This window comes from Eublepharis macularius, chromosome 1 (assembly GCF_028583425.1).
Source record: "Eublepharis macularius isolate TG4126 chromosome 1, MPM_Emac_v1.0, whole genome shotgun sequence".
Lineage (NCBI taxonomy): Eukaryota > Metazoa > Chordata > Lepidosauria > Squamata > Eublepharidae > Eublepharis > Eublepharis macularius.
The window spans coordinates 42,568,126-42,595,241 of record NC_072790.1 but is presented as its reverse complement, the minus strand read 5'-3'; the positions used below and the strand labels follow the sequence as shown (position 1 = coordinate 42,595,241).

The 27,116-nt window shown below is 42.2% G+C and overlaps 1 protein-coding gene across 1 annotated transcript; it reads right to left on the bottom strand.

Moving 5' to 3' along the window:
• Window positions 1–26,866, bottom strand: LAPTM4A (lysosomal protein transmembrane 4 alpha). The gene is made up of 7 exons (XM_054983907.1): window positions 26,662–26,866; window positions 8,497–8,617; window positions 7,119–7,195; window positions 6,909–7,031; window positions 6,038–6,133; window positions 2,545–2,643; window positions 1–1,124 (listed from the first exon to the last, which is right to left on the bottom strand). Exons 1-7 carry the CDS (start codon window positions 26,758–26,760, stop codon window positions 1,050–1,052), a joined length of 690 nt encoding a protein of 229 aa, XP_054839882.1. The 5' UTR covers window positions 26,761–26,866; the 3' UTR covers window positions 1–1,049.
• Between the last annotated feature and the right edge of the window lie 250 nt (window positions 26,867–27,116).

Here is a 27,116-nt window from a genome sequence, read left to right as displayed (position 1 = left end):
TAACCTGAAGAGGCTCTTGAGATTTTATTTCAAGAAAGAATGATACCAGAAAACTATTTTTACACCACTCAAGACTGATAAAATCGATGTATTGTCGAAGGCTTTCACGGCCGGAGAACGATGGTTGTTGTGGGTTTTCTCAGTGTCTCAGTGCGACACTGAGAGATCTCTGTCTTTTGGTGCTACACCTCTGAAGATGCCAGCCACAGCTGCTGGCGAAACGTCAGGAACTACAATGCCAAGACCATGGCAATACAGCCCGGAAAACCCACAACAACCACTGATAAAATCGTGCATCAAAGCTGCTGGCAATTTTTTTTAAAACAAGATTTATTAAAGCATCATTTATAACAAAGATGAAAATACATACAGATTAGAAGCATGCACTGACATCTGACACAAATGTAATTTTGTGTGAATTTTCCCTGCATTCACAGCATGTAGTAAAAACTTCAAACTGTAGTGCCAACTTCAGGCTTCCTGAAAATATGGGTTCAAGGCATTGGATAACACAGTAAGGTACGATAAAGGGAAAAAGTGCAAAAAAGTATATATTTATAATTGTATACCACATTTGAACACCTTTCTCTCCTTCTATCAAGTGAGGAATGAAAAAACCCAACCTGACTTATTGCCGTCTGACCAGATTGTCCTTGCGAACAAATCCATAGCATAATCTTTCTGAAGAGCCTAATCTTGCAAACATTCATCTCCTAAACTATTCCTAGTTATCCATACTAATGCAAAAAAAAAAATCAACAGAAACATGAACCAGTTATATACAAATACAGAGGTACTTGCAGAATTAAACTGTAAGGCAGTAACTGTGTAAGAGGCTTAGGGAGACCAATAAAATTAAAAGCTATCAAGATGGGAGGGGGGGGGAAATCATACCATTACGAATCTTTTTGTTTAGTAGGGTTATATCAAATGCCTCTCAACTCAACCACGCAGTTTCACTCCTAAAGCCCTGAATATTTATTTAAGCAGTTTTGCAGTATATAAAAAGAGAAGCTGGTACAGATGTTTCCATTATCGGCTGCGTTGCTTCAAGCGGGTATGTAAGGAGGCGGAGGTTCCTTCTCAGGCATTTTCACTGCCATCTCGTAGGTTGGCAGAACACACTGTAAGAGGGGGAAAGAAAGAGCACAAGGGGGAAGAATTATAAGACTGTGCATGCAAAGACAATCCACTTCTGGCTTGCTGGGTGAAAACCTTATTCCAGAATTACTACCTGCACACGTCACAATCGTTCAGGGCTCAATTGCGGAATTTTTTTTAACACCGTATGAAAGCTATTCTAGCTGAAAGCCCCTAAGCAAGTGCAGTCAACTCATGAGCAGCACTGGGTGTTAGAACCTGTGCAGCTGCCGAGTCGATGCGTTTCCATACCATTATGGATGATTTTAACTTAAAAATGATAGTTCAAGTCACCAACGGAGCCATCCTAAACAGAGTTGTAACTTTATAAGCCCATTGACATCAGTGGAATTAGAAGGGTGTAACTCCGCTTAACATGGCATTGCCAGTCACTTGGGGAGTCTTTCCTCTTAAGGGAGTGTAAGTCTTACAAAAAACTCCCTCCTCTGGTGTTGCAGAAGTTACCACCAACTTGATCTTCGAGTTGCGTAACTATTTTATCAGCGAAACTTTGAGAAGGTCACTGTAAGGTGACCGCTTTATCTCAAAAAGTGGCAGCCTGAATCATCACTTTTATATCTCATTCAAAAAGAATGCATTGATCACAGCGAGAATCCTGAAACCATCCCTTTGGAAACTTTTAACTTTGCACAGGCTCTTAGAAATCCACACCCAAAAGAGATGACGCTGAACTAAAAATACTGAACAAATAAAGGTCTCTTCATTACACCTCATTGCTTTTAGGTACCCTACAATAATGCAGCAGCTATTTATATAATTATAATTCAAATGGTTTCTCTATTGCAAGATCAAATTCGAAAGAGGGACACCTACTAAGTATAAAAGCTACCAGATCACCAGAGGTATGTGTTCAGATCGTCACTGGATGAACGGAATTTTCCAGCTCCCATGAAACTTCAGAGAATTGCCTTGCTTTAAATATATTATGCTGTTCTTTCGCTACACAGCTTCTGAGGTCTTTGCCACCGTTGTTCTCACAAAATTGGGGGAACCTGAACACATAAAAGCTTGCTTACACTGAATCAGACCCTTGGTCCATCAAAATCAGTATTATCTGCTCAGAATGGCAGTGGCTCTCCGGGGTCTCAGGCTGAGGTCTTGCCCGCCACCTTCTGACCTAACCCTTACTGGAGATGGTGGGGTTTGAACCTGGGACCTTCTGCATGACAAGAGATGCAGCATGACATGAGATGCTTTACCGTTCAGCCATGGGCCACTTCCCAGTTGTTAGATTTTGCCTCTAGAAAACCTATGCTTGATGAACATGAAAATGCGAAAGCATGCATACATTTTGTTTGACCCAAACAAGAGACACTGTTCCACCAATTCTCTTTCAGAATACAAACTGACAGCTTAATTCGTTAGGCTTTATGGAGATTTTACCTGTGGAGGTGCTTCAAATGCAGGGTACACTGCTATCTCGGGCAAGTTTCTGTTGATAATGTATTTATAGCAGTTCCATACACAGTTAATTAAGTAGGCCTGTAAAAAGTTAGGGGTGGGGAGAAAGGAGACATCTGAGTGTAGCAAACAGCAACAGATTTGTGAACTACACAGACTCCAAGTCTAACACCTATATACACCAGCAACCATGTTAGGGAAGCTAATTAAATTACTTGTTCTAACAGTCTGACAATACACTGCTGTGTAACGGACTACAGGCAACTACAGCTACAACTTTTGCTGTACTGTCCATTATGAACACCACTACAACTATAGCATCAACACACATCTCCAGTACACCAGAAGCTAGCTTAATACCTTCGGCTTCACTGAACAGCACGCCAACAGAAGCAGAGCAGTGACAGAGGAAGACCAAAGCAAAGCACAGAAGAAAGTTTTACAACTGGTGCCCTGTCGTTCCTTCTCCTGGTTTAAGGGTTGTCCCTAAATCCCCCATTCTCGCAAACGGAATTGTGAGAGAATATAATCCTTAATAGATTAACAGCAACTGTGTAAGTGTTGGGCCAGTACATCAAGCAGAAATCTAAATTTGAGAATACAAATGCCCGTTAGCACACCATGAGAGTGGTTAACGTCTCGTTTGGAAAAGACAAGCCATCATGATGGGTGCATTTACCATCTCTAGCACAGGGGTAAGACCTTTGGCAATACTGAACATAAATCCAGAGGAGTTAGCCGCGTTAGTCTGTAGTAGTAGCAAAATCGAAAAGAGTCCAGTAGCACCTTTAAGACTAACCAACTTTACTGTAGCATAAGCTTTCGCGAATCACAGTTCTGATTCTCAAAAGCTTATGCTACAGTAAAGTTGGTTACTCTTAAAGTGCTACTGGACTCTTCGATTTTACTGAACATAAACACTTTGAAAGGGACACTTGACATCTTCCCCAGGGAAGGATGCACCAGCCCCCTCCCCTCCAATAGCTTCAAATGCAGAATACAGTGTGGAAGTGCTGAATTAGAATTCATTGAGAAGTTTAATACTGTCTTCCCCCGAGGCTGAACAAAGATGTGTGATTTCTTACTCACCGTATTTATTATCTTTGTAAAACCTGGGACTCTCTACCCATTACTAGTCTTAACTACTTTAGAAAAAACTAATCAATGGTATCTGTACTTTTCTTGATTAGATGTTAATTTTACATAGTTATATGTCACCCCAGACTTCCTGCTTTTCAGGACCTTTTGACCCTATAGCTCACTTTTTTCCCCCATACCTCCTACATCAAGTCTGCCTGCAATCTGCAACAATGCATCTGAAGAAATGGTCTCAATAACCTTTTACTGGCATTCAAACAGAAAACAATTTACATCAGGAGAGACAGAGCCGAAGTACAAGATCAGCCAGCAGTAGAATTAACCATGCACTCCCTAATCCACATGGCAATTGAGAAGTACAATGCAACCGTATATGTGATATGGGAGCACTGGTCTGATAGTAACAAAAAAACTAACCTTCTGTCAGATTGACCCTGTCAGTTAGACAATAAAGGGCTAATCAAGGAATCCCACACGTAAACATAAAAGTCACAATAAAATAAAACATGAATTACTGCTTCAGGTTGCCTCCTTCCGCAAGGACAGAGTCTTTTAAGACAGGGTGTATTTGTAAATCTCCCAAACAGAATTTCAGAAGGTAAAACATTAAAACATGTGAACATAAAAGCTCAGCATAATCAAAGGGAAGTCCATAATGAGAGGTAAGCAGCAGGGGTTCTGTACTTAGGAGTGATTCTGAACTCCAGTGGGGAGCAGGTCTTCTGTGCAGGAGAACAGAGGGTTTGCCTATTGATATCTACCAGTCTTTGATTTAGGAATCTATATGCTTGCCTTTCAGTTAACATTAGGAGGGAATCAAAAGAGATCCCTATAGACTGTAATTTCTTCAGAATCCGAGAGGCTCAGCTAGATATAAAGACATCCGTGAGCATCAGATAAATATAACTCGTGGGTTCAGCCCTAAAGTGAATGCGTAGCCAGAATCTAGTTATATGTCACCCCCGACTCCCTGCTTTTCAGGACCTTTTGACCCTATAGCTCAATTTTTTTTCATACTTCCTACAATAAAAGTCTGCCTTCGACCTGCTACAATGCATCTGAAGAAACAGGCTCTAGGTCCATGCGCGAGTAAAAAGTCTTCTTGCTGCCACTAGATTCCTGCTGACAGGCATCGATACTATGCAAAAGTATCACCCTTAATAGACTAGATAGGCAAGTAGCTTGCATGCAGGTTAGCCCAGTTAATACTGTCTTCCCTTTCACATTGTTCTGGGAAATACACATGTGTGCACACACACACACACAAACACAGAGTGAAGTATGATAGCTGTTTTAGTCTGGAGAAACAGTGTGCCCAAGAAACTCAACACAGTTCAGGAAAGCATTGTTCTAGAACAAGAAAAGCTAAATTAATGGAGCAAATATACACAAGTCAATGTCCTGGGCCGACAACAATATGCAATTCCACATTTGAGTTTCAAGGCTCACCTAGGATCACCTCCTCATTCTAATCAAGCAAGCTCTCCTGGTTTATGCAAATTAGGAAGAGGCAACCCCCTCTGCCCGCAAAGAGCCTGTTTTTAAGGGTCACTAATAGATTTCAACCTGTTAGCAACGTTTTTGTTACTGGCCGCAAGTATTTTTGTTCAAATCTCTAGTTCCTATGAAAAAGACCAGCACTTTCATTTTGTACACTGGGCATTAGTATTTAGCATGGATGTGTATAGCCATTGCTAGAGATGGTTTTGAAGTTCACACCCCTTTGGCCTCATGTATTGGCTTCATTAGCTCAGGAAGTCCACCTTCAAAGTGTGGATCAGAGCCAATGAATTATTCTCTGGCTTGGATGATAAATCTGAGCCAAAAAGTTTCCTTCTTGACTTCTACAGCAGCAGGCAGCCAAAGAACAAAATTCTTGCTGCCTCCCCAAAAGTAGTTTGGGTATCCATGATGCCCAATGCAGTTTGGGCAATACAGTTCACAGGATATACCTGGTAACTGCAATCGATGTGTAGGGTCCTCGTCTCTCAGGCACAAATGATGCTTTTGAGATTTAAAAAAAATGAAAATAGATGTTTTGCCACTAAATATGCTTACAGCTAACACTAGTACACACTCAAATTATCAAGTTAAGTGGCACAAAGGAGCCATAGTTAAGCGATACAGCAGATGCTGTGCATATGTAAAGTCTAGATGCCCTAGTAACTCCAGTAAAAAGATCTCAGGCAGTAAGGCTGGTACAGGTGCCTGCTGGGGCTCAAGGACTGCTATTGAGAGCAGGCACGCTGGAAAGATCAGTCAGAATGTTCAAGCCAACAGCTCCGTCCTAAATATACAGAAACTGACAAGAGTACATAAGGAGGACACTTGCACCTCAGTGAAAGACACAGTAGTTCACAGGATCTGAAAAACTTACCTTTAAGATGATGACGAAGGTAAAGAACGCCAGGACAATGAACAGAAGACAGCTTGAATCAAAGGAAAGGAGTTTATCTTTGTACGGGAAATCTGGCTAAAGAAAACAGTCACACAGTAAATGCCAGAATCGTGCTAGGTTCAAAGGAGACCTGATGGCAGGCACTTCTTCCAAGGCAATTATGCAATGCTGCTTTTTGACTTCATTCTCTAGTCTCCATCCTGCTGCAAAGAAAACAGCAAACCAGCTGCCCAGGGAACCCATACGGTTTGTGATTGCCACGATTACTACCACCACCACTACCACTGCAGACAGACCTATACAAGTCTCATGACTTACTCCAATACTACTTTGCTGAGAAAAAGAACAGGTACTATACTGGAATCAAAAGCAGAGACTAATTCTCAAAGACACTTTCCCAAGTTTAAGAGAGAAATATACCAACAATGATATGGAAGTCATATTAACTACAGGGGTAGCATTAAAAGAAAAACTTTATAAAACCTCTTGTATTGTCATCTCATCAGATGTACAAATACAAGCAACCCACCCATGCATAAGAGATAAAGCAGATATGTAGACTGTATAATTCCATAATCACTCTCGCCAAGTAAAGTACATTTAAAAAATTAAATATTGAGTTTAGATAATCCCCAGACAGTATGTGTGAGCAGAGCCAATGTTGTGTTGCAGCTACAAGGCTGGACCAGGACCTGGGTTCAAATCCCTGTTCTTCCAGGAAGCTCAGCAGGTGACTTAAGGCTTATTCTGAATAGCCCAAACTACCTTGAAGGTCTGTTGCACAGACAAAACAGAAGGAAAGAGGATGGGCTAACAACATGAAGATAAACAGCACCACTCAGATACTTACGAGCTGGTCCAGGTAATCTTTTATTCTTGGTAAGTACGTCAGAGAACTTATGGCCACCAGACAACTGAGGACAAAGTCAAAAAGCTGGTAACAGAAGAATGGAATCAGCCAGCCGACTCGATGCTAGAAACCCAAAACAAAAAGAGAGCTGGTCAGCGTTAAAATTCAACCAGCACTGGTTAGATCTGAAAAGCATTCACGTATACTCACCGCAATGGCTCCATACACCATCATAGCACTGATTGTGAACATGAGGAGAGAGATGGCGAAGACAACACATGCATTTTCTGGTGGGGGAGGGGAAAAACAAAAATAAAAGTGCCCATCAAGACTCAAATGCTGTTAATACAACACGAAATTGGTGCTCTCACTAAAACTATTTGTTGAATGTGTAGTTTGGTGACTGAAATGGCACTGCAGACTAAGTTAACAGTGTGCATTAAAACACAGCACAGGGGGTTAAATGTGGTAGAAAGGAAGGCAGCTTAGCGAGTGACCACGAGTTGCATACATCTCTTTTTTCTGTAAGATTTCTAACCACTGCTTTGGACTGGGAGGAATTTCCCTAAGGCCAAAAGGGATATTCCAGCACACTGCAGTTCTATCTGGATGAATGTTTATGCTACGAACAGAAGTACACTTAGAAGCCTAATGGAGCCCTCTTATGTTACCAGACACACTCTTTACAAAGATAATGGTCAGAACTGCATCTCTGATTCTGGCTAAAGGTCTGTCTAAAGACCCTCACGTCCAAAGCATATTTACTGTGAATATTATCCCAGCCATCCTCTTTTATCTCAACTTGTTCAAGAGAGGAGTCAAAAAATGGAGGAAGACCCAAGCGAGATTATGGCTGTAGTCCCAAATCCACAATGCATTATCAGTACTTTCCTCGTTGGCAGCGACCCAAAGTAATAAAATCAATTTTCCACACAGAGGAAGGCAACACAACTTAAACTCCCCCAAATAATAAGATAATACCTGACTCAAGAAAAGAAATTTGAAACAACGAAGGGAGCGGCTGCAAACGGCATTTCTAACAGAGATGATCTCTGGTTAATAAAAGTTGCCCCCAAACTGACAATTTACAGGAAGTGTACTTCCAACTGAACTGTCTCATTTAGATTTTTTGGTGAATATTTTATTATTGAAAAAGGAAAGGTCATTTTATGGCCTCTACAAATCCACCCAGCTTTGCTGGACAAGGGTCCTGATCTCTACATGAGAAAACCTTTCCTCCTTCTTGGGGGGCGGGGTGGGTGGGGCTGAATCTCAGTTTGGGAGCTGGCAGAAGCACCAAGTCTCTCCTGATGTTTCAGCCACCTCCAAGGCTCAGTAATACGATTTATAAGACATCTTCTTTCCTTCCCCTATGTTCTTGGAGCACATGAAGGACGGGGGGGGGGGGGGAATAAGCAGCAATGATGCTATGGCTCCACTTAGTAACACAGTCTCAAGAGCGTACTCCACAAATCAATCTACTTTTGCGAAAGGCTTTCTGAGAGACACAAATTTGCACTTATTTGGGCTTTTCTGTGTATGGGGAAAGAGAGCAAGAGTTTTTGAATATATAACTATATATACTTACCAGCCACCGTCTCAGAGGCATAGTAGTTACCAATGACTTCATACTGGATGTCAACTGTTGGCACAGTATTGGGGTGAGTCACTTCAACAGTCAACAATATACCCATCAATAGATTCATCACCTGAAAGAGAACACAGTTGAAAGAAACTGAGCAGCCAGAAGACAAAACACTTCACTGAGCTAAAGGTTTACTAATTCACAACTTTCCAGCATGGCTACAAGCGCGTTTACTCAAGAGCCAATCCCACTGAGTCTTGCTTCCTCCCCAATGAGCACGTTTATCATGGCAGCCGTCGGGCTTTTTCCTTCATTCCCACATTCTCCAGCTCAAGCTGTACCAATCTGGTAATCATGAAAAGGATTTTTAAAATGCACATAGAAACCTACTCTCATAATTCATTTCAAGATATGTGACAGAAACCCTAGATTCAATGTGGCTATCTGGGTTCCTGGACCCCTGGGGTTTACATGAGAATAACGCTTTGCTTTCCATTCCACACCAGGTCTACTTGGTCAACTTAATCCTTTTTTGAGAAAGGACGTCCAGCTTAAGTCAGATTTCCTTTTTGTCATGGAACTGCAGAGCCATTAATAATTCTCTGATTACAAGCCATAGCCTTGGACATCAAAGATGGAACTTTGCCTAGGATTGGCTAGATACCCTAACCAATCTCACCGAGGAGGCGGGCTGAGGTCAGATTCCAACTCCCATAAAGATCTGGGAGCTCTGGGCCTTTCCTTTGTCCCCACTTGGGAACATCTGGAGACCCCAAGACCAGTGGGCCAGAGGTTATTTATTTTATTTATTTATTTTTTCAATTTATATACCGCCCATCCCCAGGGGCTCTGGGCGGTGAACAGTTAAAATCGATAAAAACAAAAACTAAAATCAATATACAAATAATAAAAACAAATTAACAAATTAACAAGGTGCAGTGGTGGGGAGAACCTTCCCCACCCCAAAGGTGGGAGGTTAAGGACTTTCACTATCTTGGTACTGCAAGGAATTCTGTACAGGCTCTGAGGAACTTGCTACAATCTAGGTAGAGGGTACTTATCTACGTTAGACCAACTTTTTTTTTATTTAAGAGACTGTGTGTGAGTTAGTGTGCTCTCTCCCTGTTTTGTATTCTGTCCCCTTGCCTGCCCCCTTTGAAATCCAACCAATCCCCCTACCCTGCCCAATTTTTTCCTACAATAAACCATCTTTCATAAACACTTGTTTTGGTTTGAGTAGTACAATATATTTCTGTTGGATGTTTCTCCAAATCATTTACCTACAGGCCAGATCACACAGGTGCTACACAATTACTCTATTTTCCACAGCTCTACCCTGTTCCTTTTGCTGAAAGGGTCTCTTCTCAGTGGATGAGTCTAGATGTTCTCCGGAGTACCCGAGTGGCAGGAGCCATTTACCTGGGTGGTTTACAGGGAACCCTTGGACTAAAAGATTCTCAGCAAGGTTACGCTACCTTTCCAGCCCTCCCCACCATAACAGCATATGATTGGGAGTTTTTCAAGAACAGCTGTGACACAAAACGCAGTTAGCCACTGATCTATGTCTCTCTTAAGCAGCTGAAGCATCTCTAGGCCACAGCAATAATCCTCCCCAAGGATGAGGAAGAGTCCCCCCGGGGCAAAAGCTACAATGGGACCATTCCTGTAGCCATTCTTCCCAAGCCTGGCTGCAAGGGAGAGCAGAAACAACACGCTGACACTCCATACTTCATGCTGCTATTGTCATTTCACTGTCTTTAAGGACCAGGAGGGATAGCTTAATAGTGCTCCAATGCATTTTTCCCTCAAAAGCTTTTATGAAAGTGGACAGAAAGAAGGAGTAACAAGTGACTGTAGGATCAATGGTGTGCTGATTTAATAACTTCCTGAAGATGGGCAATAAAGCAGTTCTACAAGTGAAAATGTTATCTTGATTTTGCTGTGGCCCTGGATGTTGGATTAACTCCCACTAAAATAATTACACTTGGAAAAAGTTACTGTACATTTGTATATAAATGTAAGATGACTCCCAACAACCTTCCCTTTGGGTAAATCAGTAACTTGAGGGTAATGTAATTTGAAATGAAATCATGTCCTCAAGTCGTAGTTGGCCTAGGGACCCCTGGTGGGATTTTCATGGAAGGAGACTAACAGAGGTGGTTTGCCACTGCCTACCTCTGCAACCCTGGTCTTCGTTGGAGATCTCCCATCCAATTACTGACCAAGGCCGACCCTGCTTAGCTTAGAAACAACAACAGAAATCAACTCACTGGGCAGTGACCAATTAAAACTCACTGCATTCAGTCAAGAATGTATAAAAAGGCTCCTAGAACATTAAGACTATTGATCACATGCTGCAGAGGCACTCTAAGTAGAGGAAACACCCTACTTGTTCCAAGAGGACAGACTGCCTGGACTGCCTAAAGGAGACTCTAGTGGTCCCCATGGCTGGTGCAGAAATAGGAACTGCATGGACAGGAGACCATTTCCAAATGCAATTGGTTAGGACAGCTGCAATACTGCACTTGATTCTTCCTGAAAAGACGGAACAAGGATTAAGCTTAACAATAGGTGTAGATACCTTTTGTTCATTAAGTGTCATATGAGTTGCATCCACATAACAGGAAAGGTGTCCATACTGACTTCAGTGAACCTCCCCTCCCCGCCTCAATAAAACTTCTAGGCTCCAGCATATTTGTTTGAATTGGCATAATTCAAGCATGACAAGGGATGAAGCAGAGGTCATGTTATACTACTTCCTCTTGTTTTTAGCCTTGGATGATAACCTGCAGCTTTAAAAAAAAACACACATTTTCTTTAACAAACCCCACAGAATGTCAATTAACTATGTGTGTTTAAACGGTGTGTGAAAGGATTAGGGTGGAAGAGGGAACAGAGAGACACAGAAAAGAGATAAAGGCCATATTCTATGGGATTGCTGTCAATTATTTCTTCTACAATGGGAATACGGGAGGAAGGTACTCTTCCTTTTTCCATACACTGCTCCTGATCAAAAGAATTAGAGACCTAGGGGGAGAGGGTGGGTTGTGGGGGGGGGGGGAGAAGAAGGGTTGTGGGGGGGGAGAAGGAAATTTAGTTGAAATACACAGAATTTTCTTCTCAATTTACAGTGCAATGTTGGCATAGTTACTCTAAACTGAAAACCACTGCACTATTATTCTACTGCTCTATCAAAAATACATAATTTATTATTAAGCTTCACTATTTGGCACATTTTTGAAATTATGAAGAATAGCGAAGTTGCAAATATGCCCTGCGCCAATGAGGGAGTATGGCACATTGCTGTATCTTATCTTGTCTTAGCACATGTATCTTTGTTTATGCCATCTGAGGGGGCAGGGGGGAAATAAAAGTTGAAAATAGAAAACGCTAAGAAATGAAGAAGTGTTGCACAGACAGAACCAGAGTCAAAGTCACAAGATGAGAGATGGCCTGATAACACTGAAATATCCAGTGTTCATCATCACAATACACATTTAATTGTGGACTAAATTGGCTCCATTTAAAACATGATCTCCTTGAAAATACTTTATATCTACAGAGGAGTCACCATGATCGAATGCAATAGACTGTCTTGCATAAAAATCTTCATACTAACCACTGAGTAAAATTTCCATCTTAAAAGAATTTTACTCATTCCAAGAAAAAAAATGCATGCAGTATATTTTCTATACTCTGTAAAATTTCTCATTTTTCTGCATGAAAAACTGCAAAGTCCTCAAAAAAACAGGGAAAACCCTTTAATCCCATTTGTTTTTACATCTCCCCCCCCTGGATTTTCACATCTGTAGTGACCTTCATTTTACACAGGACACCATTTCTGTTCAGCTGTGGCTAAAGCTTAAGAGATTTCTAGGGGACTTGGCATGTTTGATAAGGTTTTCTAGAAAACAGAAGGGATTTGGCATAGCACAGCTAGACGATCCAGAGAATATTCTGTTCCAGAGCATATCCTGTTGCTGGCAAGGCAAAATGCGGAGCCAGCGCTTATCAACCAGGAAGTCCCAAGTCTCCTAGCAACCAAACAAAAGTCATGATGTGTCGGATGTTCCCCACGAGACCTTAAGTTGACTTTGAAGGGAGTGATTTAATTCCCCTGGACTACTCTGTCCATTCAGATAACTGACACCATAGAAGCAGGAGCAGGGGCCCCAGAGCAGCTTCAGTCAACGAATAGCCTAAATGGAAAAGGATGTGGCAATTCTACAGAGGAAGATCTTATACAAGCCGTTCGCTAAGGACAACTATCAAGGTTATTAACAAGGCAGATGACCATCACTGTACAAGTGAGGGGCAAACAAACACGCTAAGATTTTTCTTGTGGTCCCCTCCTAGCCCATTTAGATTAGGCAGATCAATTTAATACATTTTTATCCTGACACAAGATGCTCTGGGGACCCTATGTGGTTCTCTCATCTCACCCTCATTTCATCCTTTCAACCACCTTCTAAGATGAGTATGAGTGAATGACTGGTCCAAGGTCATGGAAAACAGAGATTTGATTCCAGGTCTTAAAACTTAAAACATTTTGACCACTGTACTAGATGGGTTCTTCAGAATTATACACAATTTATACCCTGCCTTTCTGCCCTCATAAGTGCCAATGCAGCTAACAGTCACTATCAAGTTATTTATTTTTGGAGTTTACATGCCGCCTCTCCAGAGCCCTGCTCGAGGCAGGTTACACAAGCAATACCATCAAAAAATATAAAAATACCACAAGATATTAAAAACAAGCCAGGCCATAAAAACAGCAGAGAGCCACCACTGAACACCCTAAAAAACATTCGGAAAACAGACATCAGACCAGAAGTAGACCATAAAACAGCTAAAAAGATAAAAACTCCTTAGCTAGAAAGGTTTTGGTTAGTGCCTAAAAGACAGTATGTTAGGCATCAGGGGGAGGACGTTCCAAAGGCAAGGTGCCACCACAGAAAATGCTCTGTCTCTAGCTGCCATTGGAAGATGGGGAGACGGAAAGCACAGTTTGGGAATCAACTTGCAGACTGAAAAGCAAAGGAAGAGATGATCCTTCAGGCAGAAAGTTGTCAGGCAGCAGAATAACCATTTAATAAAACAGAAGCCGCTCTTGTTACACTTAGCTGATCTATTAATATCCCTTGAAACAGTCATCATTCCCAGTAGTTCAACAAACATTATGACAACAGCAGGTATCAAAACTCAAAGGTAAAATGATATTGTGTGGCATCGTTTTCTGAATATAATGAAGCATGTGACTGGTTAGTATACATTCAAATCTCTGCAGCGGTCCCACAGAAACAACTCCGTTTCACTCAGACCAGCTCTCTCACAGGGTCTAGCCACAGTTTGTGCATTGAAAGAACCAATAAAGCCCAGACAACTTAAAAGATAATATTTGGATCAAGAAATTCAAGGCTACGGCCTGGTTACAGAACTGAAAGTGTCTATACCACAGAATATTAAAAATGCTCGATTTGGCGAAACATCTTCTATTTATTTTCAACCTCCTAAATCTTTAATAAGTATATATCATAAATGTGACAGAAAACCGTATCAGCGTAACGTCTTGTTTTCCAGGAGTTGATATTGTTTGCAACATCTCACACAAACTTCACTAAGGCTTCAGGTTACCAGTTGCGGCACCTGGAAATAGGTGGCGGTGAAGCGATCAATTCACAAGTGTTGGCCATTAACCAGCCTGCTAGAGGAGGCCAAAACAGAGCTTTCTGAAAGGAGCCATGTCATGAAAAGGCCGTATCTTCTCAGAAATGAAACTATGCCTGAATAGCCTGTGCCCAGCTATCTAGCGAAGATAACAGTCGAGGTTCCCATAACAGTCGAAGGTCCAGTATCACTGTCTGCAGAAGATGAACAACCCTCCTTATAAGCTTACTGCATTCCCATAACACAGTCAGCATTTTCTCAAAACATCACCAACCAGATCTTGCCACGAGTTGGGAAACAAGCTGTGAAATCTTTGCATACGATTTTGTAACTGTGCTGTATGGGTGAGGGGACAACAGCTGAAGAAGCTATAACTCCTACTCAATAAAGCAGAGGGCTAGAATTTAATATACATTCACCATCATAAAACCCCCCACAAAAGTCAAAGAGTGTCTCGAGTGTCCCAGTGTGCCCCCCTACAAGGAAATCTACGGAAGACTAAACAAGCCGCTGAGTTTGAACTGTAAGCTATTTTGCCAAACTACCTTCATTGTTTATCCTTATGCCCTGCCTTTGTGTTGGTAACTACAGCTCTCTTTGCCTTTGTTCCCACTGACAGCGCAGGGGACCAAGTATTGCTATAAAACCCAAACATTTTTCAGTTTGAAGCGTGGTACCAGGTTTGAAGCAGCATAGTAAATTATTTTTAATTTTAATATCAAATAGCGAAACATGTTGGTTTACACTGCGAAAACGCATGTCAAGCTAGAATTGAACACATTTGTACTGTATAGCACTGAGGAAAATTCTGTACGTGACTGCAACACTTTGCAGCCATAAAATTCACTCAGAGATCCTAGAAAGTTTTTGGGGAAACAAGATTTTTTTTATCTCTTAGGTTATGTAACCTGAAAGAAAGCATTTTCTTAACAGTTTCCCAAACAATGACTATGTTCAACAAACTGTTTGCAAGAACTGTTTTCTATAGACAAGTTGATGTTTTACACTATTACCTTACCTGGATTCAGCCCCTTTTCCCTGCCCGCCCCCAACCACTGAGAATTAAGAAACTTCTTCACATTTTGGTACATTCTTCCCTGTATCCCAAATCTAACATGCCCTTGATTTCTGTAGCAGTTCCATGAGAGCTGCTTCAAAGTAAAAGCAGTAAAATTTTTACCTTTCTTCAGCTTACTTTATAGTCCTCCTTTCTCACTGAGACTCAAGGTGGATTACACAGTGTGAGATTAGTACAATCAATATCAAGGACAAGAAAACTTAAAGATCTTGATCCAGAACAATTTAATGCAGATTGGGAGAAATTGAAACAATATCTAGAAAAAAAATGGGACGTGAAAGGGGAACTGTGGCAGTTCAAGAATTACTGAAATGTAACAGAAGAATAGAGAAGTGACTTTACCGGGAAAAAGGGAATTTAATTATAAAAATCTAAGCTACCATTGGGGCTATGATAAAATTAAAAATTATAGAGTATTAAATAATAGATGTTTTACTATGGATATATAAGATTAAGCTAGTTAGATATTATTTACAATATATAGCTTAAGTAAAGAGCATATAATGGATATTTGAGTATAGCAGTTACCTTATAGACTTAAAATAAGCTTAGAATAAGAAATAGTAAAAGATGGGTGTGTAATAGAATATTAGAGTCTAAGCTAATATTAGAATCAGGATGATTGTGGAAAGTAAAGAATTTAAGTAAATGGAAAGTAAAATGGATATAATGTTATATTTTTAATATCTTGATTGCTAATATATATTATTATGCTAGCATTATCTTATATAGAATATATGGTTTAACTGAGGTATTTAAAGGAAAACTTGTATTACAGAGATATTCTTAGTAGAGATTTAACAAGCTTAGAGAAAAGAGTATTAAGTGTGTGTTTAATAGAATATATGAGATATTAAGTAATTAAGTAATAAGATAGACTAAGGGTTGGAAAACTGTTGGAAGTCAATTAGAAAGGGGGGAGGAAAGGGAGGGGGTTAGAAATAGACTTACAAGGGGGTAATGTATGTGTTGAATGATATTATAATCTAATCCAATAAAAAATGTATAAAAAAAATAAAAGATAAAAGACAACCTATCCTTGTATTGACTATAGAAGACCTTTTTGTTACTATTTATTTGCGAATAGATTGTTAACCCCCCCCCCAAAATATCAAGGACATTTCAATAAGTAATGCCATAGGGAATATAAATACAAATACAAACCTACAAAATCATAACATCAGCAAAAAAAACCCCCAAACCCACAGCATAAAACAATTCTAAGACTGACATTAAACAACACAGAACTACCCAATAAGATCATACTTAAAGCAGCAGATAAGTACATAGAAGCAAATACTTAAAGCAACAGATGACGTAAGGCAACAGATAGCACATAGTAGCAAAGTCTATGTTTAGTGAAGCATCTCTTTGAGACCACCCCCTACAGTACAGCCATCCTTGAATAATTCCGTTTTGCATCATTTGTGGAGAGCCAGGAGAGTTGAACTTTCCTGACCTCCTCAGGCAGGCTGTTCCATAGGTCAGGAGCCACCACAGAGAATGCATGTGTACAGGCAGCTGTTGATTTGGCCCATGTGCAGGGTGGTATCTGCAGGAGACCCTGTTTAGATGAGTAAAACTGCTGTGGGGGAACATAGGGAGAGAAGTGGTCCCGTAGGTATGCTGGATGAAGGCCATGAAGAGCTTTGTATGTAATAGCAAATACCGCGAATTGAGCCCAGTAACTGATAGGTAGCTAATGGAGTGCCTGCAGAATGCGAGTAATATCCGTGCTCTGCTTGCTTCCGGTAACAGCTGAGCTCCAGCACTCTCCACCAACTGGAGTATTCTAGATGGGAGACCTATGTATTACAACAGTGAAGTCTTGATGTTATCACAGCATGGATCCAGGTGGCCAGGTCAGTCATGCAGAGGTAGGAAGCCATCTTCTGAGCTGGAGTGAGGTTGTAGAAAGCATTTTTTCCAGCTGTCTTGCTTTTCTAGCAGTAGTACTATATTGAGTATAATCCCTAGGCTCGTAACTGAGTCTACAAAGGTCAGAGGAAGTCCATCAAAAGCAAGGAGCACAAGATCTCTGCCTTCCCAACAAGCATCACTTCCATCTTGTCTGGGTTGAGTTTCAATTTGTTCGTTTTCAGCCATTTGACCGTAGCTGTCAGGCAGAGACCCAGGATTTCTACTGCATCCTGTGGTGATTTCGATAGTGAGATATAGAGTTGGATGTCATCTGTATACTGACGGCATCCCAGTCCAAAGCTATGAGTGAGTTCTCCTAAAGGCTTTACATAGAGGTTGAATAACATGGGAAATAAGATTGCACCCTATGGAACCCCACAAGATAACTTCCATTCTGGAGATAGGGAAGGGACTCAAAGGAGATCAACTAAGAAATTATTTAAACCAGTCCAAGGCACATCCTTTGATGCCCACTTCTGTCTCCAAACACCTCAACAGGATGACGTGGTCTACTCTGTCAAAGGCTGCAGACAGATCCATGAGGAGCAATAATGAGGCATGACCTTTGTCTATATTCAGATGCAGACCATCCACTAGAGCTACTAGTCATTCTGTCCCACGCCCTGGTCGGAATTCGGTCTAAAACGGATCAAGAGCACTAGAGTAATCCAAGAAGACCTGGAGTTGGTCAGCTACTGCTCTCTCAGTCACTTTGCCCAAAAAGTGCAGATTAGAAACTGGGTGATAACTGGCCGCATCCTTATTGTCTAGGGATGGTTTTTTAATTAGAAGATGAATAACCGCCTGTTTGAGCGGCCAGAGAAAGGTGCCCTGAGTTAGCGATTGATTTACAATAGACCTCAGTGGTTCATTTATGTGGTCTTTGCTTGATTTTAACAGCCAAGATAGGATCCAGTGCACAAGTAATAGAATTCACAGGTGTCAGGATCCTATTAAGATCTCTCATTGTAACTGGTTCAGAGCAGTCCATGCATGAGCCAGATGGTGTATTAAGTATATCTTTCATCTCATCTATATTACAGCCAGCAGCCAGATCTGAATATATTTGTACTATTCTATCGGCAAAATCTTTGCAAAGGCCTCTCAGTTAATTTCTGTTCTTGAGATTTAGTTCAGAGATGATGAGATACCTTGAACAACTAGGATGGTCGTAAACTAGCTGATGCAATGGTTGCCAAGAAATAACATTTCTTTGCTGCTTTCATTTCCATTTCATAGGTCATCCAACAGGTTCTGTAGCATGCTCTATCAGTTTCAGCACGAATTTTCTGCCAATGTCTTTCAGCTCTGCGGTAAACCACAGGGCTTGCTTCCATCCCAAGGGCCGGAGGGGTCCACAAGGTGCAATGGTGTCAATAGCTTCAAGGAGCTTCCCATACCAAGCTCCTACAGCAGCCTCCACAGAACATGTATCTGGAATTCTAAAATTCCCCAAGGCATTTTGGAATCTAGAAGAATCCATGAGCCTTTGCGGGCAAATCATATTAACCGGTCCTTTTTTGTAGAGTGTTGGGGCTATATTCACTTTTGCCTTCAGCAAATGATGGTCTGACCATGGTTCAAGCTGAATCTCCAATGCTGAAAGACTTTCCCTCAAAAGCTCAGTGCAAAATATTAAGTCTAAGGTGTTGCCTCTTTCACGCGTAGAGCCTGTCACTATATGAGAGGCTCCCGGGGTGTCCAGTGAAGCTTCAATTTCCTGAGCCGACCGTAACTTGGAACAAGCCAAGTCCCCCAGAACAATCAGAAAGAGTGGTTAGCGGAGAGCTGGGTGGTGTATAAACAAGCAGAATACCTAATCTATCTTTAGTTCCCAAAGGCAGGAGCATACAGTCAACACCAGCTATATAGCCTGTACTGGCAGCCTGCGGAAGTTGAAGGACTCATGAAGAAGAACAGCAACTCCTTCTTCCTGGCTATGCTGCAAGGACAGGGTAGGTCGGCATAGCCAGGTGGAGTCCGTTGGGAAAGGCACACCATATCATTTTCCTGAAGCCACGTCTCTGTTATGCAAGCCACATCTATTTCCTCTTCTTAAAACATTCCAGTAATGCATGCAACCTTGTTCCTAACAGGTCCGGCATTGCATAGTATTAGTGTAGCGGCGGGGGAGGGGGGAGTGGCCCCTGCGTCGTCAGCACTTGGGATACTAGAGAGGTTTAGATAAACAATGAGCATTTTTACCTAATACTGGCTGCCTTTGATAAACCCATAGAAATCCTTTATCTACCAGCTCCCATCCACACTGGAAAAGCAATTTCACCCTACATACCAGCAGCAACTGCAGTTCTATTACTTCCTGCATGCACTAAGTGCACAATGTTGAGATACAATATTAACAGTAATTATTACTTGACCAAAAAGGAAGTTGCCAAGCGAATCTTCCAACAGGAGTTTACATTCACTGAAGAAGCTGCTATAAGAACAATAAGGGAAATACCACCCCCCCCCTTCACGTGCCAGTGATAAGTGGCAACTTTGGGTTCAATTCTTCCTACCAGCCCAAAGCAGTAGTAAGATGATTTTATTTGGTATTTCAAGTATTTGAGGATTTGATATTTTGTTCTCCTTGGGCAATTTCACAAACTTGATTTTTAGTATAACCAAAGATGAAGCTGCAAGTCTTTGGGGTTTTCATTCTTGATGTTTGTTCAAAGATAGGCAATTCTCTCAAAAACTGTGAGGAAGCATTGAGTTTATACCGTAAGTTATACGACTCTGTTTTCAAGTGCTCTAGTTAACTATTGTTCAAAACTGACCAAACATGTAATCCAGTGATTGAATCTAAACAGCAACAGAGACAGATATATAATAGAGACCTATAATAGGGACCAATGGAATGTCCTTACAGTTTACAAGAGGATTTAGTTCAGCAGAATACATTATATAACTTGTGACAGAAAATAAAAAAGTAACACATAAAAAGAGAAACATTATACAATTTGTGTTCCCAACTTCTCTTTTTAATCTACCAGAGCAGAGACCATCTTGCATTTCATAGCACAAGATTATTCTCGGTCATAAGAGATTCGATACACCAAAAGGCTTTCATAGGATGCTAATCAGATGGCAGCCCAAAGAGGACCAAACAATGGTGAAATGTTTGAAGCAGTAATTTAGGAGAAATGGAACCAGAGACACCAGCTAGTTACCAAAACATAAGGCGTGGCTCAGTCCTACGTACATCTATACCAAAGTTCAAGTGTGTTCAGTGGGACTCTTAGGCAAATGTGGGCAAGACTGCCATCTTGCATAATCATCATAGAACAATGAATGACATTCGACATGACTACAAATTATTTCTTACAGTTGGCAAGGTTATATAAGGGAAATGCTTGTAAACAACCACCAAGAGACTAAAAAAGTTTACAGAGCTTTTATTCTGGAACCCCACAGTCAGCCTGCATTCCTTTGTGCAACCCAAAACAAACATCTAAAGTGTGGTCACGGCAACAGTACTATGACTGGCGGGGGGGGGGGGGTACCCTGTCATATACTCTCTCATTCAGTCTGGATGGCAAAGATCCTTCGCTATCAGACGACACTCATTTTAAAAGAGTTGGCTGCTACCTACACAGGGTACTTGTGGATTCATGGACTGCAGTAATATAGCTAATAAGAAGTTAACTGGTGGGGCATCCCAACCATGATAGGAAGTAGATGCAGTTAATTTCAATAGGGAAAAAAGGGAATGGGGGGGCTTATGCAATTGCAAACATCTTTGCTATCATTCATTTTCATGTCAAATCATGTTCAAGTTAAGGTCAGAAGACCAAATATTGGGGGGGGGGGGGTGGCTGAAAAACTGTATTATGATACACTATACTGTCACCAGCAACAGCTTACCATACAATGAACACACACACACAGCCCTCAGATTACAGCAGTGTTAAGACTACGGTTTTTGCAAGATTTAATGAGCAGCTGACCTGGGACACGCAGGGGGGAGATGAAGCGCTGAGTTTAGAGATAAGAGTCCACAGTTCAAACCTCTGCTTGGCCCCGACGATCCATGGGTGACCTTAAAAGAAGCCACTATCTCACAGCCTGACATGTAGAGATTGTTGCCAAGGTAATTTTCGATAAGGACAGAGCTCATCCTGCAGATAAGCAACTGGATGGAAATGAGGCCCGAAGGTCCAATACAAAACAAAGCGGCCTGTAATACCTATAATTCTCTCCCCTCCACATCCCCAACTGAGTACAGAGCTGTTTTAACCACAGGATGACTCAAGCTGCAGCTATTCTAAAATATGTGACTTGATTGCTCCAAAAACAAACTAGGAAAAAGTGCAAAAAAAATGCCAAGAGGACACGGTGGCTGGATCCCACCTAGAACTTCCATGGGTGACGGGGGGGGGGGCAGTTTTCACCAACTTCCACTGCCAAGCAATTCCTGGGGAGTCCCAGGAGAAGCATCTGAGGGCCACTGCTGAGGGAGGAATGGATGGGACTGGTAAACCATCACTCCGCTTGCACTGACAGAAATTTTAAGTAGGATCAATGTCTGTATTTTTAGTAGTAGAAAAGAGCATGTGTCTAAGTAGATTAGCAAAATTTCTGGTAAGCTATGAGCTTTCGCGAACCACAGCTCACTTCTTCAGATATAGTTAGAATGTATCTGAAGAAGTGAGCTGAGGCTCATGAAAGCTCATACCCTGCCACAAACGTTGTTACTCTTATAGATGCGACCGGACTCTTGCTCTTTCCTACTGCTACAGACAGACTAACACGGCTACCCATCTTGATCCTTATTTTTAGTTGTTGCAATGCCATTAGTGAATACTGGGCATATTACAACCATCTTGAGAACAAGTTCTCAAAAATGACATCAACGGTAAGACTCTCACTGGCAAGCATTTAACATTGTACTCCTTTCAATTTCATTTCTTTAATCGTGTGCATCAGCAATACTACAAGGAATCCTCAGCTTGCAACAGCAGCACATAACAGCATGATGCTAAGCCCTTCAAGTGCTCTCTACCCATCCCGTGAGATCGCAAACAAGCATTAATTGCATGGGCACATTTGGCTCGGAGGGCCTGATCGGACACTCTTGAGGCAAGCACAAAGAGCTCCTTCCCTCTCTTAGGGAGGAGACATGACAGCCAGTTTCTTTGGCTGTAATTCTAGAACGTCTGGGAATGTCTTTCTATGCTGGCACAACAACCGTAAGTGGGACTGCACAAGGATCATGATAGATCAAGTAGCCAGAATCACTTCCATTGTTGCAGTGCTAATCACCAAACCAGAGGGCTGGCTGCAAATGTGATCTCAATCCTTCTACATTTCCTCCAACCCAAGGACTCCGAATGAGCCAACATCTCCAATTTCTCTGACACAAGAGATCACTACCACGTAAAACTAAATCCCTTAAACAACTTTTGTTAAATATTCTAATTTCACTAAGACCCAGACTCTAAACAGGAAATGATATAGATCAGTTTGCACAGAATATGAACTCCACATACACATTCAGTGAAGTTACAGCCTAAAACACTACTTTTCATTATTTTTATTGTGTGCGATTTACACGGGTGAGCTTCAGATACTCTAATTGGGAAGATGGCAATGGAGCTTCTAATGAAGAAGAAACAGATCCCTGAAGCATCGATCTCCTGCCCCATGACCAGAAAGCTTTTTATTTACATTCAACAATTTTCACCCACTTGTACGATGGAGCAACACCAACTTTAGGATGTCGAAATCCCAACTTCTCTACATTTAAATATGGCATCATTCGTGAGTAACACCAGCAGTAATCAGCTGATATAGGAAGCTAGAAGTTTTGGTCAGGCCTGGCAGCCAAACAAACGTCATACTTGCCACTAAGCCTGCACAAGAGGGAAAGGAAGAGTCATGCTTGCGGATATCATGTTTCTACTGGTTCCAGGACCCAATATGGGGGCGGGGGGGGGGGGGAGAAAGCTCCTTCCAACACCATGCCTGCTCTTGTCTGCCCTGAACCTTGGAGAGGCTTAGGAAGCAGCAGTACTTTCTGAGCGTCTCTAAAGCATAATGCAATGTCTTGGATATCCCCTGCCTTTCTCCAAAACCCTAGGAAGGCCAGGAGAGGTTGCCAGATTAGGGGGGAATTCATGGTTAATTTAGGTACCCTTCGTGGCTCTAAATGTGGCCACTTCTTGTAGGCTTTCAATTATGTAAATGCCCACAACTAACTTCTATAATTACTACTGTGTGGGATGAGCTTTATTGATCAGAGTCCCTCCCATCTAATATCACTTCCTGATGAAAGGAAGGAAACAGTCACAAGAGAAACGCCAGGCTGAAATGGCTTCCTCATCATGAACAGCTATGAATTTGCAAAGCAACATCATTCGCTGAAAGATGAGCTGTTGAGAAGATAAACAATACTTGACAAGTCTTGGGAAGTAATATGTTGACTCACCTCATGGCACCTCAACTTTCCTTTACAAGCAAACACAAGCTACAAGAAACAAGCATGACTGCCTCCATCTCAGCTTCCATGAACAAAAAAGAATTGCTATAATTGTTCCATTTTATGAATTTTCACAATAAGAAGCATCTTTTAGCTCACTTCTGCTGTCTCCAGAACTCTATTCCTATCATTTTGCTACTTCAATATCACACATTACATTTCCACACGCTATTTCCTCCTCACATCCAAGTGTCAGTCATTTCCTCTCTATGCTACACTTACGGTTTCTAAACAGAGATAAGCACCACAGACCTTACGCTAAGGCCACAAGGTTCTAAAAAGTGTTTCACACCAAGCTGCTGATCAGAGGCGTCTTCAAATTTGTGGTGCAGATAAGCCCAAATCAAATTAATAGTTCTGTGAGCTGCAGTTCACAGAAGTACTATAGGCCTCTAAACGAACTCTCACCAAACTACTGTTCCCATGATTCTTTGGCGAAAGCTGTAACGGTAAGACAGATACAAAATCAACATGTGTATGTCAAATAAATTGCTTAGTAAATGCCCTGGGGAATTGGCCCCACTGAATTTACTGGGGCTTATTTCCGAATAAACAAAAGCACAGCACTGCACTGCAGGAAATTCAGTGTGGCACACAGATCTAAGCAGGCTTCAGCTCTGACTCAAGGACCGGCCCTGCTTAGAGAAAAAAACAACTTATGATGTTCTTATTAGTAACTCCTGCGGTATTCATTATCTTTTAATCTTAGGTCATCAAAAAGGCTTATAAAACTCACCCAGTGGCTTTATCTTTGTCGTCGCTTGTTAGTAACATTAACACAAAGAGAGTCAAGTCAGATAAAACATCTTACTTGACTTACCAGTCTATAATGTGCAGCATATGTAAACTAGAAAAGGCAACACAGGTTTTCTAGTGTGGTGTAGTGGTTGAGTACTGGACTAGATCTAAAAGAACCAGGTTCAAATCCCCACCCTGCCATAGAACTTTACTGGGTGACCATGGGCCAGTCAGTGAGGTGGATCCAACCATTCTCTGAGCAGCCTTCCTCCAACTTCAGTGGCTTTTCCATTGAAGGAAGAACCTGCTAAGTTAGAGGAAGACTCCTTAGCTTGGAGGAAGGCTTCCAATGTGAGCCGAAAGGAAAGGAGGGGTATAAATATTTTAGTTAATAAATACATAAATAAGCTTCGCTCAGCAGAGTGGTAGGATGGGAGTAGGATCCTCCCTATTCTCTCTTGGCCAATCTTCCTGACTGGGCTATTGCTGTGGGGAGAAAATGAATGTGAGAGAACAATATATGGGCCCACGCTGGGGAGAAAGCCAAAGGCACCGATACAGCTAATTTTCAGCATGGCCAAATCTGCGGATACATAACCAGAGATTGGAGCCATGAACAGACAAGATAGATCTTTCTACAAACCTGGGCAAAGTCTGTTTGCTGACAAATCTGAAATCTAAACGAAACAAAACAGTAAGGGGACTAAAATCTCCCGAAATAATAGCAGCAGCACCTGTAGCTTTAACAAATGCCTTCTGTGGCTACTGCTATGTAACCTCAACAATACTGCCAGTTGAAGACTTGGTCTCTGTCAGTAAGAGGGGGAGGGGAGAAGGCCCTTTGGGGGCTGTTCTGGCCACTGAGGAAGGACTCACGGGAGTCAGGCCCAGCAACAGCCATCCCACAAAACCCACTGTAACAGAGTGATTACAGTTTCAGACTAGAATCTGGATGACACAAGTTCAAATCACCACTCTACCAAGGGAAGTTGCTGGGTGGACCTTGGGCCAGTCATATAACCTCAGCCTAACCTACCAACTAGCAGAGTTATTGTGAAGATTTAAAAAAAACTGAAAATAATTATGTAAGCTACTTTGGGTGCACAGATTGGAGAAAGACCAAGTATAAATGTAGTAAGTAAGTAAGTAAATAATAACGACAACAACATTCAATTTCTATATCACCCTTCAGGCCAACTCAACGCCCACTCAGAGTGGTTTACAAAGTGTGTTATTATTATCAGCTATAATAAATACAGCTGAAAATGGAGGCGGGGCAGGTAAAAATGTGGGTTCGTGGATGGGAAGGGGGAAAGGATGCAGGGAAAGATGAGGGTATGGGGGCCACCAAAAGAAGGGAAGTAAGAAATAGCATAGGGAAAGGGATACAGGGGGAAGTGATGTGCCCCTCACAACTTGTCCAACTGGGCCACATCCAGCAACCAGAACCGTGCAGCTCTGCCAGATTTTTCCCAGGGAGAGGCTGCTAAGGGTAGTGAAGTAGGGAAAACTGGAGGCAAAAGGGGTAGATAAAGATAGGCTTTACTGTTGAGTGGGGAGAAAGGTGAGGGGCTGGGGGCTGCCAGGGAAGGGAAAGAGGAAATAGTGGGGGAAGGGGAAAATGACATGCCACCCCACAAGTGTGTGCAGATCCTCCACTGGTAAATACCTAAATAAGTAAAACCCTCTCCTCCCTCATTCTGTGGCATCAAGGTACAGAGTAAGAGAGACTCTTGTATACAACAGAACAAAGAAGCAATACTAGAATCATGAGTCCATTGTATGGGGGGGGTATGTGAAAAAGGTATCAGAAAGCAATTCAGGATCTCTTTTGCGAAAGCAAAATAAATTAGTTTACCTAAACCCTACAGGATTCCTTGGGAGTAAGATTACATGTTTACTTTTTTCTTTGCATTTCCAGCCTATAATTTTTTTTTTGGCACTTAGAAAAGCCCATGTTGAACCTGCGTGCAAGCAAGCACATTACAGAACCTACACCAGAGGCCCAATGCCTACCGACGTCCTTCTATACCCTACGTACACCCGTGTGGATTAGGAGAGGCACTGCGCACGCGCAACATTCCATAACGTTCGCTAGATCCAAAGGCGCGTCCCTCTCCCGCAGGCGCAGCACTCCAGCGCTCCCCTGGACCAACTACGCGCATGCGCCACGAAGACCAAGAGCCGGCACCTCTCCCTCTTCTGAACATGCGCATTACACAGAAGGGAAAGAAAACGTACCCCCCCCCCCCTTGTTCCCACCTTTAAAATACCGGCCGCTTACCATACACCAGGTGCCCAGGATGATGGTGCCCGTCCGGACATGACAGCAGCCGCAACAGCGAGTACTATAGAAGCGGTCTCGGCTCCGCTTGAACGTCATCGCGGTGCCGATAATGGCGGCCACACCAACACCCCCTTCTGCCGCCTAGCGCTAGACGTTCCACTCAGTCTGGATCGCGCTCTGAGAACAACGCGAGGGCGGCCGCACTACCGCACGCGCCCCTCCCCTCCCCGCCACTCCAACGAATCACGAAAAGGCTCCCTTGCAACGTCATTGGGGGGCGGAGCGAAGAATCCTTGGGTATGACTTGACTGACGGGGAAGAAAGGAAGCGGAGGAGTGAGCGGAGGAGGCGTGGCCGCGGCGAGGCTTGGGGAGTAGCTCAACTCTCAACGCTTGTGTATTGTTGGATGCCGTTGTGGTTGGTCTTTTTGCGTGTTTAGGTTTTTGCTTTGG

Bases quoted from the DNA above. Each gene is read 5' to 3' on its own strand.
- LAPTM4A (XM_054983907.1), bottom strand. From the start codon at position 26,760: ATGACGTTCAAGCGGAGCCGAGACCGCTTCTATAGTACTCGCTGTTGC. The intron at 7,196-8,496 runs GTAAGTATATAT...CTCCCCCACCAG, and splicing joins TGCCTCTGAGACGGTGGCTG to AAAATGCATGTGTTGTCTTC. The intron at 7,032-7,118 runs GTGAGTATACGT...TTGGGTTTCTAG, and splicing joins TGGTGTATGGAGCCATTGCG to CATCGAGTCGGCTGGCTGAT.